At 41.4% G+C, this 20,448-nt stretch overlaps 1 protein-coding gene across 1 annotated transcript in view; it reads left to right on the top strand.

The window, feature by feature from the left end:
- Window positions 1-15,980, top strand: part of LOC147669106 (kelch-like protein 33) — a 107,906-nt gene extending 91,926 nt beyond the window's left edge. Inside the window, exons 3-5 of the mRNA XM_086948224.1 lie at window positions 5,543-6,488; window positions 14,224-14,400; window positions 14,984-15,980. Of these exons, the coding sequence (XP_086804350.1) occupies window positions 5,543-6,488; window positions 14,224-14,400; window positions 14,984-15,575 (1,715 nt within the window). The 3' untranslated portion in view covers window positions 15,576-15,980. The remainder of the gene's footprint in view (window positions 1-5,542; window positions 6,489-14,223; window positions 14,401-14,983) is intronic.
- Window positions 15,981-20,448: the final 4,468 nt, after the last annotated feature.

Genomic DNA, 20,448 nt, shown 5'->3' on the forward strand with positions numbered 1-20,448 from the left:
AAATCTGTAATCCAATTAGGCTTGACGCTCACTCTTTTGTTATGCACTTCAATTTACACAACTGGTTTTCTATCTTGCCTGACGTCCTCCTTCCACTCTTCTTCCTTCCCAGACCCGTCAGAAACGTCATTATCAGTGAAATCTCCCACCACCTGTTCCCCTTCAATACCACATCCTTACTCACAGTGTTCAATCTCCCCCTCTGCACCAAACTCATGCACACCATCCAGTCTGTGGCTATCTGGATTGGGGCTAATGCCACAGCCATTATCCACACCAATGGGATCTCCTCCACATTTTCAAGACCAGAGGAAGAAGAAAAGAAGGTCTCCTCATCATTCTTGGTTAAATCATAGTTACCTTTAAGGATCGCAATTCTTCTAATATTCCAAACCTTTCTATCACTCAGAAGCACAGCATTGCATAACAGTTTGCTGACCCGTAGGGGCTCCGAATACTGATTCTCACCTTTCCAGAATTTCCAAGGTTTTTTAACCTTCACCCACATACGAACTTTAATATCCGCTTTACCCAATCAAAACTTATAACCAAAAATGTGTTTGTACTGTAGATGCTTTTCAAAAATACTCTTCCTAACCGTTTAGTGGAAATATCTACACCAGCATCGTTAACCAGCTATTCAGGGTTGCATTTGGTTCTAGCAGTGCGCCATCTCTGGAGTTCAAGCAGGGACATCTTCAACCCCTTCGATGCTGATGACGAGCTCAGCTCGTCATCAGCCACGGGTGACGTGTGCGGATGACGAGCTGAGCTCGTCATGTAACGCGGTTTTCAGAAAAAAGCTGCACAGCGCAAAAATCACCGCAGCAGCGATGCGGTTAAAGTCTCATGTACATTTGTCCTATAGGTTCACAACGTTGTATATACCTGTAATTCCCATTGTTAAATCTTCATATCAGCAATTTGAATGATGTTTTTCAAAACTCTATTAAATCATTCACACATACCATTAAAACTGGGATTGTAAAGGGATGTGGTTCTGTGTCACACTCCAATCCTCTCAAAATAGCTTTGGGCTAAATTTGACATGAATTGTACACCATCTTCACTTAAAATTTGAACCGGTATACCCTCATCCACAAAAACTCTGTCAATAAATTTCAACACAGCGCCAGAGTCGATTTTATCTACAACCTTGATAATTGGCCACCTGGAAAACACAACAATCATGGAGATTATTTACTTTCCCGGGGTACCAATAGGACCCATGATGTCTATGGCTCCTGTGTGCAATGGACCTTCCGGAATGATGGGTTCATACATATCAGGTCTAAATGTTTTCAGAGATTTGTCTGAATTGGCATAGACAACACAATCCCTTAAATTCCTTTCAACACAAACATCCATACCGGGCCACCAGTACCATCTTTTAACGCTTTGCTTAGTCTTTACTATATCGCAATGGTGGTCGTGGCACATCTTCATGATTGGTTCTCTCAAAGAAGTGGGCTGTACGGCTTTATCCCACCGAAAAACAGTTCCATGGCTTTAGCTAACTCATTCTTTATTTCCTAAAATGTTTTCAATTTAAATGACAACTTAGTCTTCTCAGACCTGCCGTGAACCACATACGTAATGAGGTATTGTAAATTCTCCTCCTTTAAATATTCCTCCTTCCTCTTCTTTTCCTCCATAGAAGAGGATCCTTCATCATGAATCAGAGTCACCTGCAAGGTATCCCATTCATTCATCTTGCACTCTTGTAAATCTAACGGCATACAAGAAAGAAAATCTGCCAAAACGTTGCTTTTGCCAGGTATGTACTCCACGCTACAGGTGGAGTCCTTCAATCGCATGGACATCCTTGCGATCCTGGCTGAAGTTTTATACAGACCTTCAGTGGAAAGTAATTTGACAAGGGGTTTGTGGTGGCTTCTAACAGCACACTCCCTTCTCCACACAAAAATTTGAAAATGCTCTAAAGCATAAACGCAGGCTAAAGTCTCCTTCTCAATAACTGAGAATTCACCTTCAGCTGGGGATAATGCTCTCGAAGCATAGGCAATGATAGATTCTTTGCCACACTCATTTATTTGGGACAACACACCCCCCAAACCCTTATTGCTTGCGTCCACGGTGACCACATACTTACTTCCGACATCAAAACAACTCAAAACAGGAGTATGAATAATTACCTCCCTTAATGTACGCAAATTCTCTTTTGCATAGGTCTGACCAATCGAATTTAACATTGTTTTTTAATAACTGTCTGATGTTAAATACCTTGCTTGAAAACCCCTCAACAAACCTGGCATAGAACTCTACTATGCCAAGAAATTACCTACCTTCATATTTATTGGTAGGATGAAGGGCATTCTTAATGACATCAACCAACTGTGGCTTGATGGCAACATCCTCACTGCACAAAACATGCCCCCAAATAAGTCACAGATTTCTACCAAAACTTACACTTTGAATGATCTACTGTTAAACCTCTCTCCTCTAAAATGCCCAGGACCTCCTATAATCCATTATCATGTTCAGCTTTACCTTTTCCAAAAACCAAAATGTCATCTTGAAAACACAACACCTTAGAGTGCTTCCCAAAAGTTGGTGCATGCGCCTCTGAAAAATTACTGCCACTGATGATAAACCAAAGGGCATTCTTTTATATTGGAAACAGCCCACTGGGGTGACAAATTCAGTAAATTGTTTGCTCTCCTCCTTTAACAAAATATAGTGGTATGCTGAAGACTAATCGATAATACACTTGGTTGCTAAAATTCCAGTCGGGAATAACGTCCTCAGATGCACACTGCACAATGAAATTTCCTTTATACTTTGTACTTTCAAATAAAGTTTTAGTGAAAAATTCAATTTAGTTGCTTTTCGTCGTTATTTTTCACAATGTCATTCTTTTCAAATATCCAAATTATACTTGGCCCAATGCATTTCGGGCAGTATGCCCTTCGTCAGGGGAATTAACTCACTGTCAAGGAAAATTGAGAATTGTATGAATAATTGTGAACACAGTCACACTTTATGACGTTTTGAACATCTCTCGTGTACCCTTCAGCCTATATCAACTTTAAATAACATTTGTACTGGGAGTGTTTTTGATATGCTTTTGAATTGTTTTCTAATTGACTATGTGTATTTGACATACAAGGAAAATTTATACAAATAACACAGGCTTCAGGCACATTTTTTAAAAAGAAACCACACGAGTTAATTAATTTCCGTAGTATCGCTCATTCATCGTTTTTTAAGTAATTTTTCCACAAGGGTTTACTCGAGTTCGCTCGAGTTCATCCGATTTCTGAAGTGATGTATCAACACATAGTATCTCTTTCATTTTTACCCTTACTTTCACACGTCACACCATCCATTCGGAACCTTGCACATTACTTCCGGGTCAGTAGCGTTAAGACCGGGCACCCTCGAAAACTCCGCACACCACTTTTCCGGAGTAGCGGCACAGTGATTCGTGCTGCCGCCCGATGATACCGACCGACCTCGGTCAGTGCAATCTCGTCTTTGACGATACTTCGCTGAGAACGCCGTTTTCGATTAATTTGAGTCCACACGGTTTGAAATCGACACTTAGTTACAGCTGGGTTCTTTCTTGGTTCAGAATGCGGTCTGTGAACCCGGATAACACCGCAAACCTCTTTTGACCTGGCACAGGCTTTTAAAACACCAGGTATGCTTGTAATCACCATATCGGTAATTTTCATCACTGTATACAAACTAGAACGCAGTAAACTAAGATTGCGATAAACATTTTTTTCAGATCAAACTCGTGTTTTCAAACTCATCCAAATTGGCAATATCAAGTGTTCTTTCTAAGACTGGACAGTTTTAGAAGGTATGACCTATAATTTATTAAATGATGAAATGCGGTGTTTTTCAAGAATGGAGGTTAAAATGTACACACAATAATTGTGTGTTTGTTTTTCTAGTTTAAATCACATGAATTCATAAAATGGGTGATTCAATAGATTTTTTACGTGCCATGGAGCTTCTTGCACTATAATTCAGAATGACTTAAAAAGGGATATAAGGCTTTTTCGTAAATGTACTTCATTTTGAAAATCAAATCAAGTGTAGATATGTTAATGAATATATGCCAGTTGTGTTTATTTCCCTTGACAGTGAGTTAATTCCCCTGACGAAGGGCATAATGCCCGAAATGCATTGGGCCAAGTATAATTTGGATATTTGAACAGAATGACATTGTGAAAAATAACGTTGAAAAGCAACTAAATTGAATGTTTCAATAAAACTTTATTTGAAAGTACAAAGTATAAAGGAAATTTCATTGTGCAATGTGCATCTGAGGACGTTATTCTCGACTGGAATAATGCTACAAAGAATATACATAACAGTCTCAGCTGTGGCTCACGGTCATATTCTTAGCAAGTCTGGTGACATGACAACTGAGTCATGAAAAGGGGAGGGTCACAGTTTACGGATTCTGGTGTGGCACGATGAGACCGTCCTGGTCAGGCTGAGTGATAGCTGTGGCAAATGCACAGTGTTGTATGACCAATGCACACCAGAGCAGCTGAAACAAAATGTGGAACAAACCAAAAGGGAAGTACAGAGCTTTGAAGAAACCCGCCAGAGGTATTGGATTACCTTAGAGGTTATCAAAATGTTTCTTTTCTACTTCTGGTTTTCAACACATGAGCTGCCTTTCACTTGCAGGTAAAGCGAAGAGAGGGGATCAGAAAAGAATTCTCCATCTTGGAACAAGTCAGATAGTGTAGGCTCCATAGCAGCAGCAGATATGATGCTTGGGAAGGTTGGTCATCAAAGCAGAGATGGAAGCTGCTCAGTCTACACATCTTGAATTGAGTTAGAACAGGCCATTTGCATACAGGCCAGCCTTCCTCATTTCATTCAGTACTCTCCAAAATCAAGATTTCTTTGTCAGCTTAAGAATCTATCCTTGACTCTCAAGGGAGGGCAGCAACATAGAGTTCTTTCCCACAATACTGGTGCACAGAGTTTCACCAGTGTAAAAATGTGAAATGATAGTATGACTCAGAGGATGGGCTTACGTCTAGAGTTAGTGGATAACACTCTTTCCGTTGCACTATTAGTGTACTATTAGTTTGTGTGACCCACAAAGAATAATGCACTGTGCACACAGTCTTACTGCACACACCACTCTATTTCAAATGACAGTATATTGCAGTCACATACCATGCTGCATCCCAGCCCTAAACCTTCAGAAAAATCTTTTTATATTGCAAGACACATTCTGATTCACAATTAATTCATTGACTTTTATTTAAAGGTTAAAGTGTGATACCTTGAAATGGCATCCTATTATATGCTCTCCTAAAATGAGTCTGTTGAACAGGCTTTTCCTGTTACAGTCTACCACTCAATTCAGTGTCAAGACATTAATCAATTGAATCCCCTTTCACTCCTCACCCCATTGTCTCAAGCTGACTGTCCTCAACTCGAGCATGTAACCATATTTCATCTAAGTGCTGTATGAGCCTTATTTCAAGTTTACCATTTTAGTTTGATCAAAATGATTTCTAATTCTTTCCCTGTATTTTTCCAGTGCACCGTGCAGCTCTAGCGGCTGGGAGTGACTTCTTCCATGGCATGTTGACCAGTGAAATGAGAGAAGCAAAGCAGGAAACAATTGAGCTGAAGACTCTCTCTGTTGCAGAACTTCGTCTGTTCATTGACTTTATCTATTCTGGTCTCATTCAGGTAAACTGGGACAGTATCTTTGAAACTACAGAAGCTGCCATGAAATATCAGATGCAAAGCATACTAAACCTGTGCTTCCAATTCCTGCGAGAAGAGATGAGTCCTGAGTTTAGCTTGGACGTGATGTCCCTGGCTGAAGCGTATGGTTTGCAAGATCTCAAGTGCTTCACAGAGGAGTTCATCCTGAGGAACTTCAAGCAGGTGGGGGCAGTGCCAAAATACCAGGACCTTACAGCTGATCAGCTTGTGACCTTCCTCAGCAAAGATGCTCTTTACACAACCACAGAGCTGGAGGTCTTCTTATCAGTGGTCCAGTGGATCAACACAGACCGCATGCAGCGCCTGTCCCAAGCGGCACGGGTCATGAAGTGTGTGAGGTTTCCGCTAATGACCAACAAGGAGCTGAAGCAGATACTAGCTATTGATTTGATGGCCCCATCAGGAAGGTGCTATCGAGTCCTGGAGGCCTCCCTTCTGAGTGTCCCCAGAGGACCCTCTTTGATGAGTCAGCTTCCTTGCCGCGTACGGTTCCCAGACAAGGTTCTGGTCATTATTGGAGGGGATAGCCTCAATGATGATCTCTCCAATAGAAAACCCAACAAGGAATTATGGTTTGCACACAAGTTCATCACGGGAATTGGTCTTGTGAAGTACATTGAGTGGCGCAAGCTGATTTCTCTTCCCGAAATGCCACGTTTTCGGCATGGGGTGGTTACGCTGAATAATAATATCTATGTTTTTGGGGGCAATTTTTACTATGGCCAACAAGATGTCCTGAAGACAGCTATCAGGTAAGCCAAACTTGTGAGGTTACAGATGGCCACCAGCCCCCAAGGACCTGTGCCTGTCACACTGTAGCACTGACTGAAAGTGAGATATAGTTTGCTACAGTCTAGAAATTCTCTCTCTCTCTATGTGATCAGCCAGATGGTTGAACATTTATGGTAAACAATCAGGTATCAATGTCTCTTTGAAAGTATGGAAAATAATTCCTTTCTTTGCTTTAGTACCAGAATGGAATTTATTACAAAGGGTACAAGTTGTTTTCAGAATTTGTATTGGACTCGAGAGCTACCCTGCCTCTGTGGTACTAAAGACATGAAAGCCACAAACAGGTTACCACAAATGGGTTGAAACCAGGGGGCAGATGTATCAAGATTCCATTTTGCGATTTCTAAATAGCGATTTCTAAGGAATCGCTATTTAGAAATCGCAAAATGGAATGTATGTAGAAAATCGCTATATTTTAGCGATTTCTTAGTCTTCCTTATTTGCGAATTAGCTTTTTGAGAATTCGCAATTAAGGAATAATTTCCCATGCATTCCTATGGGCCAGGAGGCCATAGGAATGATTGTGAAAATATTCTCAATTTGCGATTTGCAATTTGCTAACCTCAAATTGAGAATAACTTCAAGGGTGCAGGGGTGTCTCAAAGACACCCTGCTGCACCCCTGAAATCTACATGTGTGTGCATATGGCACACATACATGCCCTATGGCCATGTGTGTGCGTCACATGCCACCTTCAAAAATGCCAAATTGTGCATTTTTAAAAGAATTCGCAAATTAACATCAACTACAAGTTGGTGGTAATTTGCGATTTCTTAACCAAAATTCGCAATTCTAAAATGCTACATACATAGCATTTAAGGAATCGCAAAATTGCATGTGTTGGTCAGCGTTATATTTTTTCTGTTCTTACATATATATTTTTTTTAAATCTTTGCCTGCTAGTCTAGGCTAGTTAATAGTTGAACTTATATCAGGTTATAGTCCTTAATGTAATAACTAGTTGCATTCATAGCACCATTAGTGCATTCGCTATTGCCCAGTTCAGTGCACGTTTCATACTCCACTGTGACATAATGCGTAACAATGGGTGCACTCTGTGAGTATGCAACAAATCTGAAGCTTTGTGTATGTGCCTACCCTACAGTAGCACCAATGCTATTGTTAACCGCAACATGCAATACAAACATAACATCACTGGCAAAGCCACTAACTTAGCTTTGCATTTTGTATTCCAAGCCAAACATATAGGCTTTGCCAAAGCCACTAGACGCACTGTGTTTGTAAGTCACCAACAGGACAGAGGTAGAAGCAGTGGAGGTGCTGGGCACGCCGAATCTTTCCAGTGGCCTAGTTGCCGCCGGATTTTGCAAGGGACAGAAAACGTTTGTTCGTCTAATGGAAACCATGAGTGGAACGTTCACAGAAACTAATTTGTGTGCTGCAAAATTAATGTTTTCTTGCGGTGAAACATGCCAAGAAAGGATTGATGTTCTGTAAAATGTATTCATGAGATAAAGAACTGAATGTGACAAAAATGTGATGACTGCGTGCTCTCAGATATCAAACAGTCCCTTATAAATTACAATGGAAAACATCCCATGAGGTAGATAGAAGGAGACACCCAAATAGCCTGTAGGTTGACACTGAGACTAAAATACGTCCTGTCTTCATCCATGAGGTGGTTTACAATGTCTCAATCCAGTAGCTGAGGGGGTTTCACCCAAGCAAGACTAACGGTTCAAAGAAAGGGTGACCCAAATGCCACTCTCTGTGTATTAAACACAATAAACTAGTTTCACCAGACCTAAAAAATAATCTGTCTGTACATAGCGCCAATGGGGTTTTAAAAGAGGAAGCTAGCTGTGAAGATACTCCTGTAATATTGGCATAAACACATGTTCCTAGTTATCTAAGAGTAGCAAGCGAAAAAACATGTGTACATATGAGAGCAGGTTTACACACTAACCACTGGAGGATGCATAATCCTACAGCCTGTCCCATGAGAAACGAGGTGTTGTTTACCCAATTTCACACAAACCTTACTAGCCACTGTTCCAAGCAGCAAGCAACCTGCAGGTTTTTGGTGAATGGGCGATTCGGTAGATGGTGAAACTGTAAGGCAGTAGAAGTTTGCACGTTTCCCAAAGTATAAGGCAAGCCAGGGTATCAAATCTCCTTTAAGAGAAAAGAATTATGTTTACCTCCTTAATATGCTGTCATTAAGGCAGTTGCACATACAAATATTTATCCACTAGCAGCCCGCTACGACGTTGTCCGGGGGCAATCAGGCTTGCTGGTATTCCACCCGCCGACATGTAATTGCACTGGTCCCGTACTTTTAAGCAGACTTTTGGGCGCTGGTACTTATTCTTAACTCTGCTTAACTCCAGGCTCACTTCCATTCCCACGTTGTCCGGGGGCAATCAGGCTTGCTCGCAGTCACCGAAACCCAGGCCCCCAACCAACTCCTCAGCCCAAGTTCACCGCCACCTTCAGTGCCCCCAATCATCCGCACACGCCCTGCTCCCTAACACTGTGGCCACGCATCCGAGGCTGCAAAAGAACAAAGCCAGTATACACGCCCCGATGCAGCGCTAAACTTTACCTGTCATCCCGCTCCAGTCCGCCTTACTTCACCTCTCCTCCCCGCGGTTCACGTACCTCAGGCCGCTCCAGTGTGGCTAAGTTCTCCGCTCCTCCCCGCGCTGTTGTCCGCCACCACTGCAGTCCAGTCCTCCTTACTTACCGCTCCTCCCTGTGGTTCACGTACCTCAGGCCGCTCCAGTGTGGCTAAGTTCTCCGCTCCTCCCCTCGCTGTTGTCCGCCGCTCCTCCCTGCGGTCCTGTCCGCCGCTCCTCCTCGCGCTCCTGTCCTCCGATGATAATGTCAGCACGTACGTGGTTAGCGCACACGGCCGGCGCTACTTCGAAGGGACTACATTTTTTGTATTGTAAATTTTTTAAATAACGTATATATTTTTTTTATTTATAGCCTATGTCCATCTACTGGACCTCCACTTTCCAACGGTGTATTGGGTGTTGCAATTGGTGGTGTACTTTTCGAGTTTACCTGGCTCAAACGACACAGTTCTCTCTTTATAATAGTAGTGTAGATGTAGATTTACCCCACTCAGAAACTTGGCTCCCCTTAGTTGTTGTAATAAGGCAAACCATTGAGGTACCACAACAATTTAGGTTTTGCTGGAACTCTCTCGAAAAGGGGTCCTAATCCATACTGAGAGTTTAAGGGTTGTGTAGCACATTTTTGTTACATTTGTGATTTGCGGTTGATGCTTAGTGTCGACTACGAGCATTATGCATCATATGCATGATTGGAAATTGTAACTGCTAATTGTTGGTAAAGAAGTTGTATGCAGAAAGTGAGAGTAAAGACACTGCTGTAAATTCTTGCAATAAAAATTAGCAATACCGGATTAAAGATGGCCGGCAGAAGAGAAGGGTTCACCCAACATTCCATATTATTTTTTTCTGAAATTTCTGAAATGAGAGGTGTGTATACATAAGAAGCAATGCTACGAAAAGAGGAACAAGCACAGGCATACCTTAGATAAGCTGGGGGTTTGAAAGATCAGATCTGGAAATCCAGATATCTCTTTAGAGGTTTACTTCTCAAGTCATATTTTCAAATTAGCTTCAAGATGGTTTCTCAGGGTCCACCATTTTTCTTAAGAGTCCATAACCCATTGTCAGTGCTAATGCTGCCAGGAGTCTTTATTAACATCACATATAACTCTACATCTATTCTGGTGGAGAGGATATATCTGTGGAGACAATACTTATGCCAGCTACTCAGCATATAGCTCGAGGGTAATGTTGTGCCACCCAAACTTGATAGGGACAAAGCAGGGTAGTGGCACAGTAAGATCCACCATTGTTGCCATGTGGCTGGCCAGATGTCTTTAGCTTCCCATTCAGCCAATCCTAGCTTTTTAGCAAAATGTGGCATTTTTGGAATTGTAATTAAAAACTTAACATTGTAAATATTGACCAAAAAAAACTAGATTTTAAAGTGATGTTGACTGAAAAGCCTGACTTTGTAAAAGTTTCAAACATGTCATGGGGCCGATTGTCGGCTATGTCATCTTTGGTCAAGACAAACATAAATAAGGTGAAATGGGAACATAGACAGAACATTCACACAGTATAGATGAACATTCCTTTCCATGCTCTTCAAACAAGCCCATTTACAAAATGATTCGAAGGTCTAGGGTTAGCCAAGAAGACCTTTTCATTTTATATATGTACATTATTTACATAAAGGGCCTTTCAGCCAGCCCTCTTCATCCATCTTATTGTTTTTAATTCACAACAGCATTCAGCATTCTGCAATCTGTCAACCTACTTCAGTCAGTGGAAAACTTCACTGTAATGACAACATTCAGCTCTTTCATAAGGAGCACATCCGCAGATGAAGTCGTTTGATTAAGTGCCAGGAAATACTATGGCACTGTGGCAATTTGAGGCAAAAAAACGTTTGCTTTAAGTCAATGTTATCTTTTTTGTACTGGTAAGGACTAAGCAATACCCCCAACAATGAAGTTTTACAAAAAAATGACAAAACAAGCGCTGATCAAGCCAAATGTGTTCAGTAAATTCCTGATTTATCGGCTTTGCCAGCGCTTCTTTGGATTAATGACTAATTGAGGCAAACAGGAAATTGCTAGTAAGTTAGAGGCAGGACCGTGCATAAAACTGCAGGTTGCTGTGCTGCGCCAATCGTGGCTCAAACTCTATTGTAGGGCCATGACGTACTCTACCTCCAAGGATGGGGGGGGGCGGGGGGGGGGGGGGGGTGGTGTCAGCTCTCTCAGGATAAAACCAGGCATCACTGCAGCAACTACTGAATCGTAGACAGTGAGGAGAAGGCAGATATAATATACATAAACCATAGACAAAAACATCATAAATCAGTGTTGCCAACTAGGCAAGTGAAAAAACATCACAATGCGTGCAATGAAAGAAAGATTTTCAGGTTGCACTTGCAAGTCACCAAAATGCCATTACTGTGCACATTATACAGTCACATTCTATGTTACTCGTTACACTGACAGTGCAAGGCATAAATCAACATATCACCGTGAACATAACATGCAGCATGTAATGAAACAAACACATGAATCCATTCTGTACCTCATAAACACCTCAGTAACTGTGGTAATTACTTTAGGGCATAGAATGTAGATCAGGCTAGTGTGAAGCACAGAAATCACCAGCTCTCACCATAAACCCGAAGGCTTCAGCGCATCTGCCCTCCTTTCTGGTGTAATACAGTAAATCTTCCTAAGCGTAGGGCACAGGAACACCTGCACACCTATGAGATTGATTACAGTAATCTCCGAATTCCTGATCAGAGCAAATCCCTAGGGGGGCCTTCTTCGAGGGCTCATCCCCTCCGACCACCAGCATGGTGGGCAAATCTCCCAAGGTATGTATTTAATGTGGGGAAGAGGTACAAAGGTAGAACACTGCTGACTTCAGGCAGGGAATCCTCGCTGGACCCCCTGCGCACGAAACAGTGAAAAATGCCTGCCCACAAACATGTGGTGCTGCTGACAAAATCAAGGCAACGGGCTGACCTTTGAAGCCCCTCTGACCACCTCAGATGTCTGGGACTTCTTTGAGTCCTTGCGGATGTAGGTCATGACCTCTACTGGTCGCGGGTGGTAATGACTCAGGGTTGCAAGGATTTGGGCATGCTGCCAGCGCAAGAGACCTGCCTCGGTCTCTCCTGACTGCGCTGAGGTAGAAATCAGTCACCTGCTTGTTTAACACCTGCATTGCTATAATAGGAGTTGCACTGATAAGTGGCTAACAGGGGTAGGTGGGGTTTCTGCACAGTGCTTCAGCCTTGACCAAGGTGCTCCTCCCTGGGGTCTTCCTTCACTATCAACGGCTCTCTCTCATTGAAGCTGTGATGCATGGAAACAACAAGTACATCAAAGATCCTGGGACAACAAAGGGAAAGCTCGTGACATGCCCTAATGGCACAGTTCAGCAACAAGAGCTGGTATCCCTGAGATAGGCACTACCCACACGCCGTGGGAAAGCACAGGGCCTCATGCATCACTTTCCACGTGCTGAGCTTGAAGATTTTAGGCGGCTGGACTCCACGTCCCAGGGCCAGATGAGGGCTGCTACTAGAACCCTTGAGAACAATGAGGCACACGAGGCACAAGCAGATAGGTAACAGACCAGCACTGGCTTTAGCAAAGTCTCTAGCAGCCAAGCAGGCAAGCAGGTCAGCACAACAGAACAAAAATAGTCCAAGTGGTGATCTTCTCTGGCAGCACAGCAGTCCTCTCCTGCAGGATGCAGAGCCAGCAATGTCTGGTTGCAAGTCACATGCATTGTCTCAAGATGTGTACTTACTCTCAAAATGTCTTTGATGTGGAGCCAACTTCAAGAGAAGCCTTAGAAGTGCACAACACCCCTTTTCAACTTAGCCCTTGCTCCAGGAGTACAGTAGGGGGAAAAAGAGTCATTTGTGTGAGGGCCAGACACATCCTAAACAAATGTAAGCATGCCCTGCCTCCCTCTCTCCCAGCCCAGGAAGACCATTCAGCATGCAGATATAACCCTGTTACACCCCAACCATCCCTGTGTGATGACTGTCTGGAAACTATGCACAAAGTGTAGCTGTTGTTATACACTAGATGTGGATTGGAGTTGGGCTGCAATGCACAAAAAGTCATAAGTATAGAGACATTTCGACTTTCTCAAAATTGTATTTTTGCACTAGTAATGAAAAGTCTACACACACCAATAACAGGATTTATCACCACTATTCCAAACATACCATAGGGTTACCTTGGGCCTAGTTTAGGGGTGACCTATATGTAGTTAAATGGGAGCTTCAGGCTTGGCAAGTAACTTTAAATGCCAAGTCAATGTGGCAGTAAACAAAGCATGCAGGCCTTGTAGTGCCAGGCCTGAGAGAGGTTTGAAAGGCTACTTTTGCTGGAGGTGCAAACAGCTCTGCAAGCTCACAAGGAGCCATGTTTGAAGGAGAGAGAACATGCACTTTAGCACTGAATATCAGTGGTAAAGTGCTCAGAGTCCTAACGCCAAAAAAAGAGGGACCAAAAAATTCAGGAGGAAGGCAAAAAGTTTGCGGACAAGTCTGCAGAAAATACTATTTGCGCTTTGTGGTGTTCTCCATAGTTCAAACTCTGAACAGAGGAAATAGAATCTTGTTCAGTAGTACATTTACAAACTTTTCTAGGAAAGGGGAGAAAACTGAGTTTTGGAATGCCCATAGACTTATGTGGGTGGGTGTTCCGAAATGTCCTTGGCAAACCACATAACTTAAATGTCGACTTCCTACCCCTTGAGTGGGATCACAAGTACAGAGTTCTCTTCAATCATAAATAATTTCAGCCTTAATAAATGGACTTGTGCCTACCGTAAATCCCGTTGTGAATAACTGGAATACAAAAAAAGAGGAAATTTGGTTTACTTTTATGACTAGGAACATCATTCACCAAAAGCTCGTCGAGCGGTTGTAATTCTAGCAATGCGTTTCTCGGTCTCATCAGAGATGAGCTAATAGACTTGCAATAAACTTGGAAATCCAATGTTTTAGAAGGTTTACAAAATAGCCAGTTGTAGTTTTAGAAGGCATCATTAGTAGAAATGGGTGCATGTGAGCCGAACTGAGGATCTTGGTACTGTCTGTATTTCTTGACTTTGAGGTGTTTTTCTCTTCTCTCGCTAGGTACAACCCTCAGATGAATACATGGGACACTTTAGCGGAAATGAAAGAATGCCACAGCTACTTCCCTTTAGTGTGCCTAGATGGCCTGATATATATTCTTGGGGGAAATACAGACATCACTAATACAGAGTGCCTGGATTCTGTGGAGTGCTACAATCCAGCCAATAACACCTGGAAGTAAGTTATGGAGACTCTTCCTCTCAAGTAGTGACCTGTAGACTTGGGAAATTTCTGTTAGTTGCATGTCCACTATCTAATTCCACCCGTCAAAAAGCCACCATGCAATACGCCGATCTGAACAGAAAGAGGATTTAAATCATTTTCCATTTCTGAGAAGCCCATTCGTGATTTACTTTCAAAGAGAACGAATTTGCCCTGAATGGCACTAGTACCCCCAAGTCCAGGGCAAGGATTTTTGGAGCATCTATCAAAGGAAATATTTTAGTTTTTGGTATGCCCCACTTTAGCAATAGGCTATTTGTGGGCCATTTATTTCAGTCATGGTGACTACAGCCACCTTAATGTAACCCCTGTTATAAGTATGCAATTAAAGCCAAACCTAAACTTGATGAAATATGAAGGCAGTTGTATTCTATCTGAGGAAGCCCTCTACCATCAGAAAGTCAAAAATCAACCAAAACTAAATTAAATGGTGCCACTACAAGATATCTGAAGCCGGAGAATAGCATTGCAGAAGTCTGTGGTGTTATTGTTTGTCTGCACTTGACTCTTGTCACTAACTACTTTTTTATGATTGCAGGTATGCACACCCACTTCCTCAGCCTCTTTGTGGGCATGGTGCAGCTGTTTGCGATGGCAAGATTTATGTTTCTGGAGGCTGTGACAGCAGCTACCAATGCCTTAATTCTTTCTATCTCTATCACCCGGTGAAGAATGCAACATATCTCTCAGCAATGAATGCGATCAGAGCTGGCCATGTAATGGAAACCATCAGAGAGAAGTTATATGTGGCAGGGGGGCTTGGACAAGGTGTGTGGGGTTTTGACGATCAGTACATGTGTGAAGTGTACAGCCCCGCTACAGACTGCTGGACCCAGTTTGCACGTCTCACACAGCCTCATGTTGTTGCTGCTTCAGCTGTGTTACATGACGAGCTGTATATCCTTGGTGGCTACTCCCAAGAAACCTACCAAGATTCCCACATGGTCCACTGTTATAACCCTGTAACTGACAGGTGGGTCAACCTGGGCACAATGCCATATGCCTCTGCTGACATCAAAGCTTGTGTCCTCTCCGTTCCTTATCACCAGAGGCAGACAAGCACTGTCCACCCTCCAATTACTGCACGAGCAGATCCAACAGTTGCTTCATATGCTTGTTCGGCTACATGATAACAAGGGTTTCCATAGAAACATAAATGGCCATCATGTCTGCCTACCCAACAGCCTACTCTGGACACGGAGAGCCGGCACTTCTACATCTGTTTCTTCACTTCTTCATACATATTTTGGTTCAGCACTTTTCTTGGGAGTCATTTCTGTGCATTAACTGCAATTTTTGTGAGCAAAGAATTCGTAATGTATGAATTGAGCTTCCCCGCACTTTCTTCTGTCGTCAGAGATGAACTACCAGTACAGGAGTTCTGGGCCACATAAAATCTCTTGCATCTTGTAGTATGTGACTGCCTCTATTATATGCAGGCTATGCCTCTGTTCTTCTACTGTATGAATGCTTTCATCTAGCATTTCTTTTTAAATGGATTCTACAATAAACCATGTTGCCTTTTTCTTGCCGCAGTTGAGTGTCTTCATCTGTCTTTATGCTTTTAGATTTGTGATACACCCTTAGGAAAAGATCTGCAGGGCATTATTACTTCAGATGAAAATTTACCAGTGAAGTGCAGCAGTGACAACAAAACATCATCAGTTTGTCTGCACATTATAACCCTTACAAGACATTTCCAGACTCGTCTTTCTCAATTTGTGGTCTAACCATGATTGAAGCCATTTTGAGGATTTTCAATGTCATAATGCAAAGATCTAGCTCCTATCTTGCCTCCCTTTAGACCTAACCTTCCTTCCTGATTTTCTTAGCAAGAAGTTTCTGTGATAATATACTGTATGCCTTTAGACCTAACCTTCCTTCCTGATTTTCTTAGCAAGAAGATTCTGTGATAATATACTGTATGCCTTTGTAGTTTGGGATATTAATCTCTTACTTCACACAATGGGGATTATTTACATACCCCTTGCGCTACTTTTGCGTCACCTTTCCCAAGTTAAAAATGATGCAAAGGTGGCGGAAGGGCCTTGTAAATAAGGACCAATGTTTCTAAATCCTTCCATTTTTTCAGCACCTTCGGGGGTATTACCCTTTGCAGCAGGTATATGCCTTATTTACCACCATCCCTCGAGTTTCACTTGATAAGTCATTAAACATCAGCAGACGTCAAAGGAATCATGCCTCACGCAAGCTTGTTTTCATTAGAAATACTTTCAAGTGAAGTTGTCTGTAAGGGAAATTATTAGTAAAGAAATGCATGTGGCTTTTCTTTGCAGAGAACAAACAAACCTGAGAGGGAGTAGGAAACTCTACAGTCAGTCAGAGCCCAAATATCAATTAGATTACCTCAACATCATGAAACTGCCCCAGCAACAGCTTGCACATACGAAAAGGGCAAGATTAGATCAAGGCTTAAAAAGATAAGAGCAGTACATTTTAGAGGATATTTTTTAAATGTAAAGTTTAGAGTTCCTTTCAGTTTAATTTGTGCTACAGCGCGGCTCCAGAAATTATTTCAAATCATTTTCCTCACCATTTCCCTGAAACCTTTAAACACTCATAACATGCACCAGTGGGGCCCATAACACTGCGCATTTACCCTGCTCACTTACACTTGGCTTCAAGGCTTCTGGCGAATCGCAATGGAGAAATGATGTAACATTTAGTGGAGCGTCTAAAAACCTATTTAATATTTACACTAAAAGTTCAAAACAGTTTACCATGGTTTCATATTAAACATTTATATTCAGACACACCACCATAATGGCAATGGATCTGCTAGAACGAAAATTAGGCGTAGGAAGAAAATAAGACCAGCTTTTAATTTTTCATTTATCTAATTTTTATTCAAAGCAAACTTTTAGTATGTCCGACATTATGCATTTATTTATTCTTTATTCAATATTTCTTAGACTTTATTTCAAAACATGATCATTTTATTAAGAGCTCAGACAATCGCTTTATTATAGAATTCAGTAAAGTTTAGCAAAGACCAGATAGTTCCAAATTCAGTCTCTCCTAACATCCCTGACTAACACCCTCATCTTATCCTAACAGTCCTGCAAAGCAAACAAATAAGAAATTCATGAAAGTTCTTACATCCAGGAATCGGTCAGCAAACGGGCAGCATCTCCGATAGAAATGGAAAAAGCGACCCCAATCTTACAATTCCAGGGGTTTTTATACCCTAATTCTCAACTTAATCTATCTAGAAAAGTAACTAACATCACCATCTTGTGTTCTGATTGGATATATTCGAGTGGATGTGCACTTCCTCACCATTACAGCATTTGTTATTCACATGATTCAGACAATTAAATAAGCGTCCATTGTTTAAGCAGTCCGTGGCCTAGGCACATTGCATTTTAGCAACATTGCCCTTCTTTCCCATGGCTTGGTTATGCTCTTATTCATGCTTGGCACCCATCCTAGGTTCCAGATACTTAACCCTTGAACTTCTCCCTCAAGCACAGTCAGCTCACTTGCGCTGGCAGAAATCTTTGGCGCGCCTGCGCAGACCAATACCCATTCGCAGTAGCTCATAACGGCCATTTTCTCACTAGGCCTCACAGGCCACATTCGGAACTTTCATAAAACAAACAGAAATAGATGTTAATTTTAATAATGAAACCCATTCTGTTTACCTCCCCCATGCTAATGTTTCCCATTAGTCGTTACCTAGCAATATGCCACACAAATGCGTTTTATACTTACATAATCGATCCTCTCCTTTCACAAAACATATAAAAAAGCACATTTAAATAGCATTTTATTTAAAAAAAGCTATGCATTAACCCCTTCACTGCGGCGGATATTCCGCCGCAGTGCTAAGGGGGCGGAGCGGAAATGCAGCGGGCGCATGCTGGTGACGGAACCGCTCCGTCACCAGCGTCGGTTGCGCTGTGCTTAGGACGGAGCGGTTCCGTCATGGCCCCGCCCGCTCAATAGAACGCTCAGCGCAGGCACGGAATTCGCGCCACACAGGAGCGTCGGGCGGGCCATGACGGAACCGCTCCGTCATCAGCACAGCGCCACCGCGGCTGATGACGGAGCGGTTCCGTCATCCGCAGGGGAGGGGTTAATCTACAACACAACAACAATACATTATTAGCTAGTATTATTGCAACATATAAGCAAAATTAGTATTTCCTGTGTGTAATTTAAAACAAAAATAAAAATAACGTGTGCACCTTATTCTATGGTTGTTTATTTTCATAACACATGCAATTAGTAAACATTATAGTTATGGGACATTGATTTCATGAGGGATACACAAAATTTTGTGTTTGCCACCTTGCTCCATCAATTCCCTCATCTGGTGATTTTATCACCAAATACCTCCCAAAATGTTGTAAAATTTACTTGAACATGTTTCAGTTGCCTTTCTTGTTAATATCATCTATACTTTTGTCTCTTTCTCTTTTGAATCTTTGAAAAACCTTTCCTTTATTTCTTCCATTTCTATTTAGTTCTTTTCTCTCATTCTTGCCTGCTGTGCTTCATTTCTTTTCTTTATTGACCTTCTAAAATCTTGTCTACCTTTATATATACAGCACAATCTTATCATAGAAATCACTATTACTATGACTGTTATTGGAATTAGTATTTAACCTATAATTGAACTACCTATTTCTTGAAACCAATGTTTGATTGCTGTTAAACTTTTACCCAGTTTTTCAAGGACACCCTCAACCTCCAGTGGTTCGATTTCTCCATGCAAATCTGTAATGTTCAAAATATATTTTTCAATATTCTGACTTTTATCTTGGATATAAGTACAACAATGTTGAACTTTCAAAATCCCACAGACTCCTCCTTCTTTTGCTAAAATTATATCAATAGCAAGTCTATTTTGCAAAACCATAGTTCTCATAGCAATCATTTCAGTATTCACCATCAGGAATCCTCCTGTAGTGTCTGTTGATAAACGATCAACAATTGTGGACAATTTTCTAACTCTATTTGCATTGAACGAAATTCCCACTGCTGGTGTCAGTGCTCCAAACACATCACCTATTATTTCTAACACAGTTTCTCTTCTTTTTCGACTTAGAACTTTACCTATCTCATGCTTTCCGTTAGTACCTCTATCTACTTGAAAAAGTTTAGGAAAGACCAAACCCACATAACATGTCCCATACCAGTGGTTAGGCAACCTATAATAGGCTCTGTTCCCACAAATACAATAAATTCCAGGAAAAAAAGGATCATTTCCTCCTTTAAATCCCCAACCCCCTAAAATTCTATAAGTGTCTTCACATTGACTTGCACCCACAAAATAATTGTCATACATGGTGTTATCTCTTCTGATACAAAATGTTCCCATCATTGGCGCATCTATATTTATTGCTACATTCACATTTTTATCCTCAATATTCTCCTCATCAAACATGTAATATTTTGATTTTTCATGCTCCATTTTCTCTTTTCGTTTATAAGCAATTCTTTTTTCCTCAACCATGCCTAAAAAAGTTCTCTTCAACTCTCATTTTACATGTTAAATTATGAGCAAAAGCATATTCATGTGTTAATTCATCTACTTCTAGGAAATATTCTCCCATCACCTCTGCATTCTTTCCCTTATTCAATTTATTATCAATCTTTAACTTTGCAAATATTTCATCCACATTGGAATGTTGATATTACAGCTTTCCAGTTTTATAAAACAAGCTTGCAATTACACTACAAGTTACTCCATATGTAAGAGGAAGATGGTGATAGGTCACCCCTTCTGACACTGATGCTGGTAATTTTACACACACATAGCAGTCATCTACATTCATAGTTTTAATATATTCAAGCAGTAATTCCGAAAAACTGTTTTTACTATAATCACTAATAGATCTATCTTGATGCAATTCTGGATTGTATACATGAGTCTCAGGTACCTTTTCTTTCTCAACTTGCTTACTTGAGCTTGCATTCGGTTTTAATTTTGTCAAATTAGTTTGAAAAGGAATCACAATAGCTAATATTGTCCAT

This window comes from Lissotriton vulgaris, unplaced genomic scaffold (assembly GCF_964263255.1).
Source record: "Lissotriton vulgaris unplaced genomic scaffold, aLisVul1.2 SCAFFOLD_2460, whole genome shotgun sequence".
Classification (NCBI taxonomy): Eukaryota; Metazoa; Chordata; class Amphibia; order Caudata; family Salamandridae; genus Lissotriton; species Lissotriton vulgaris.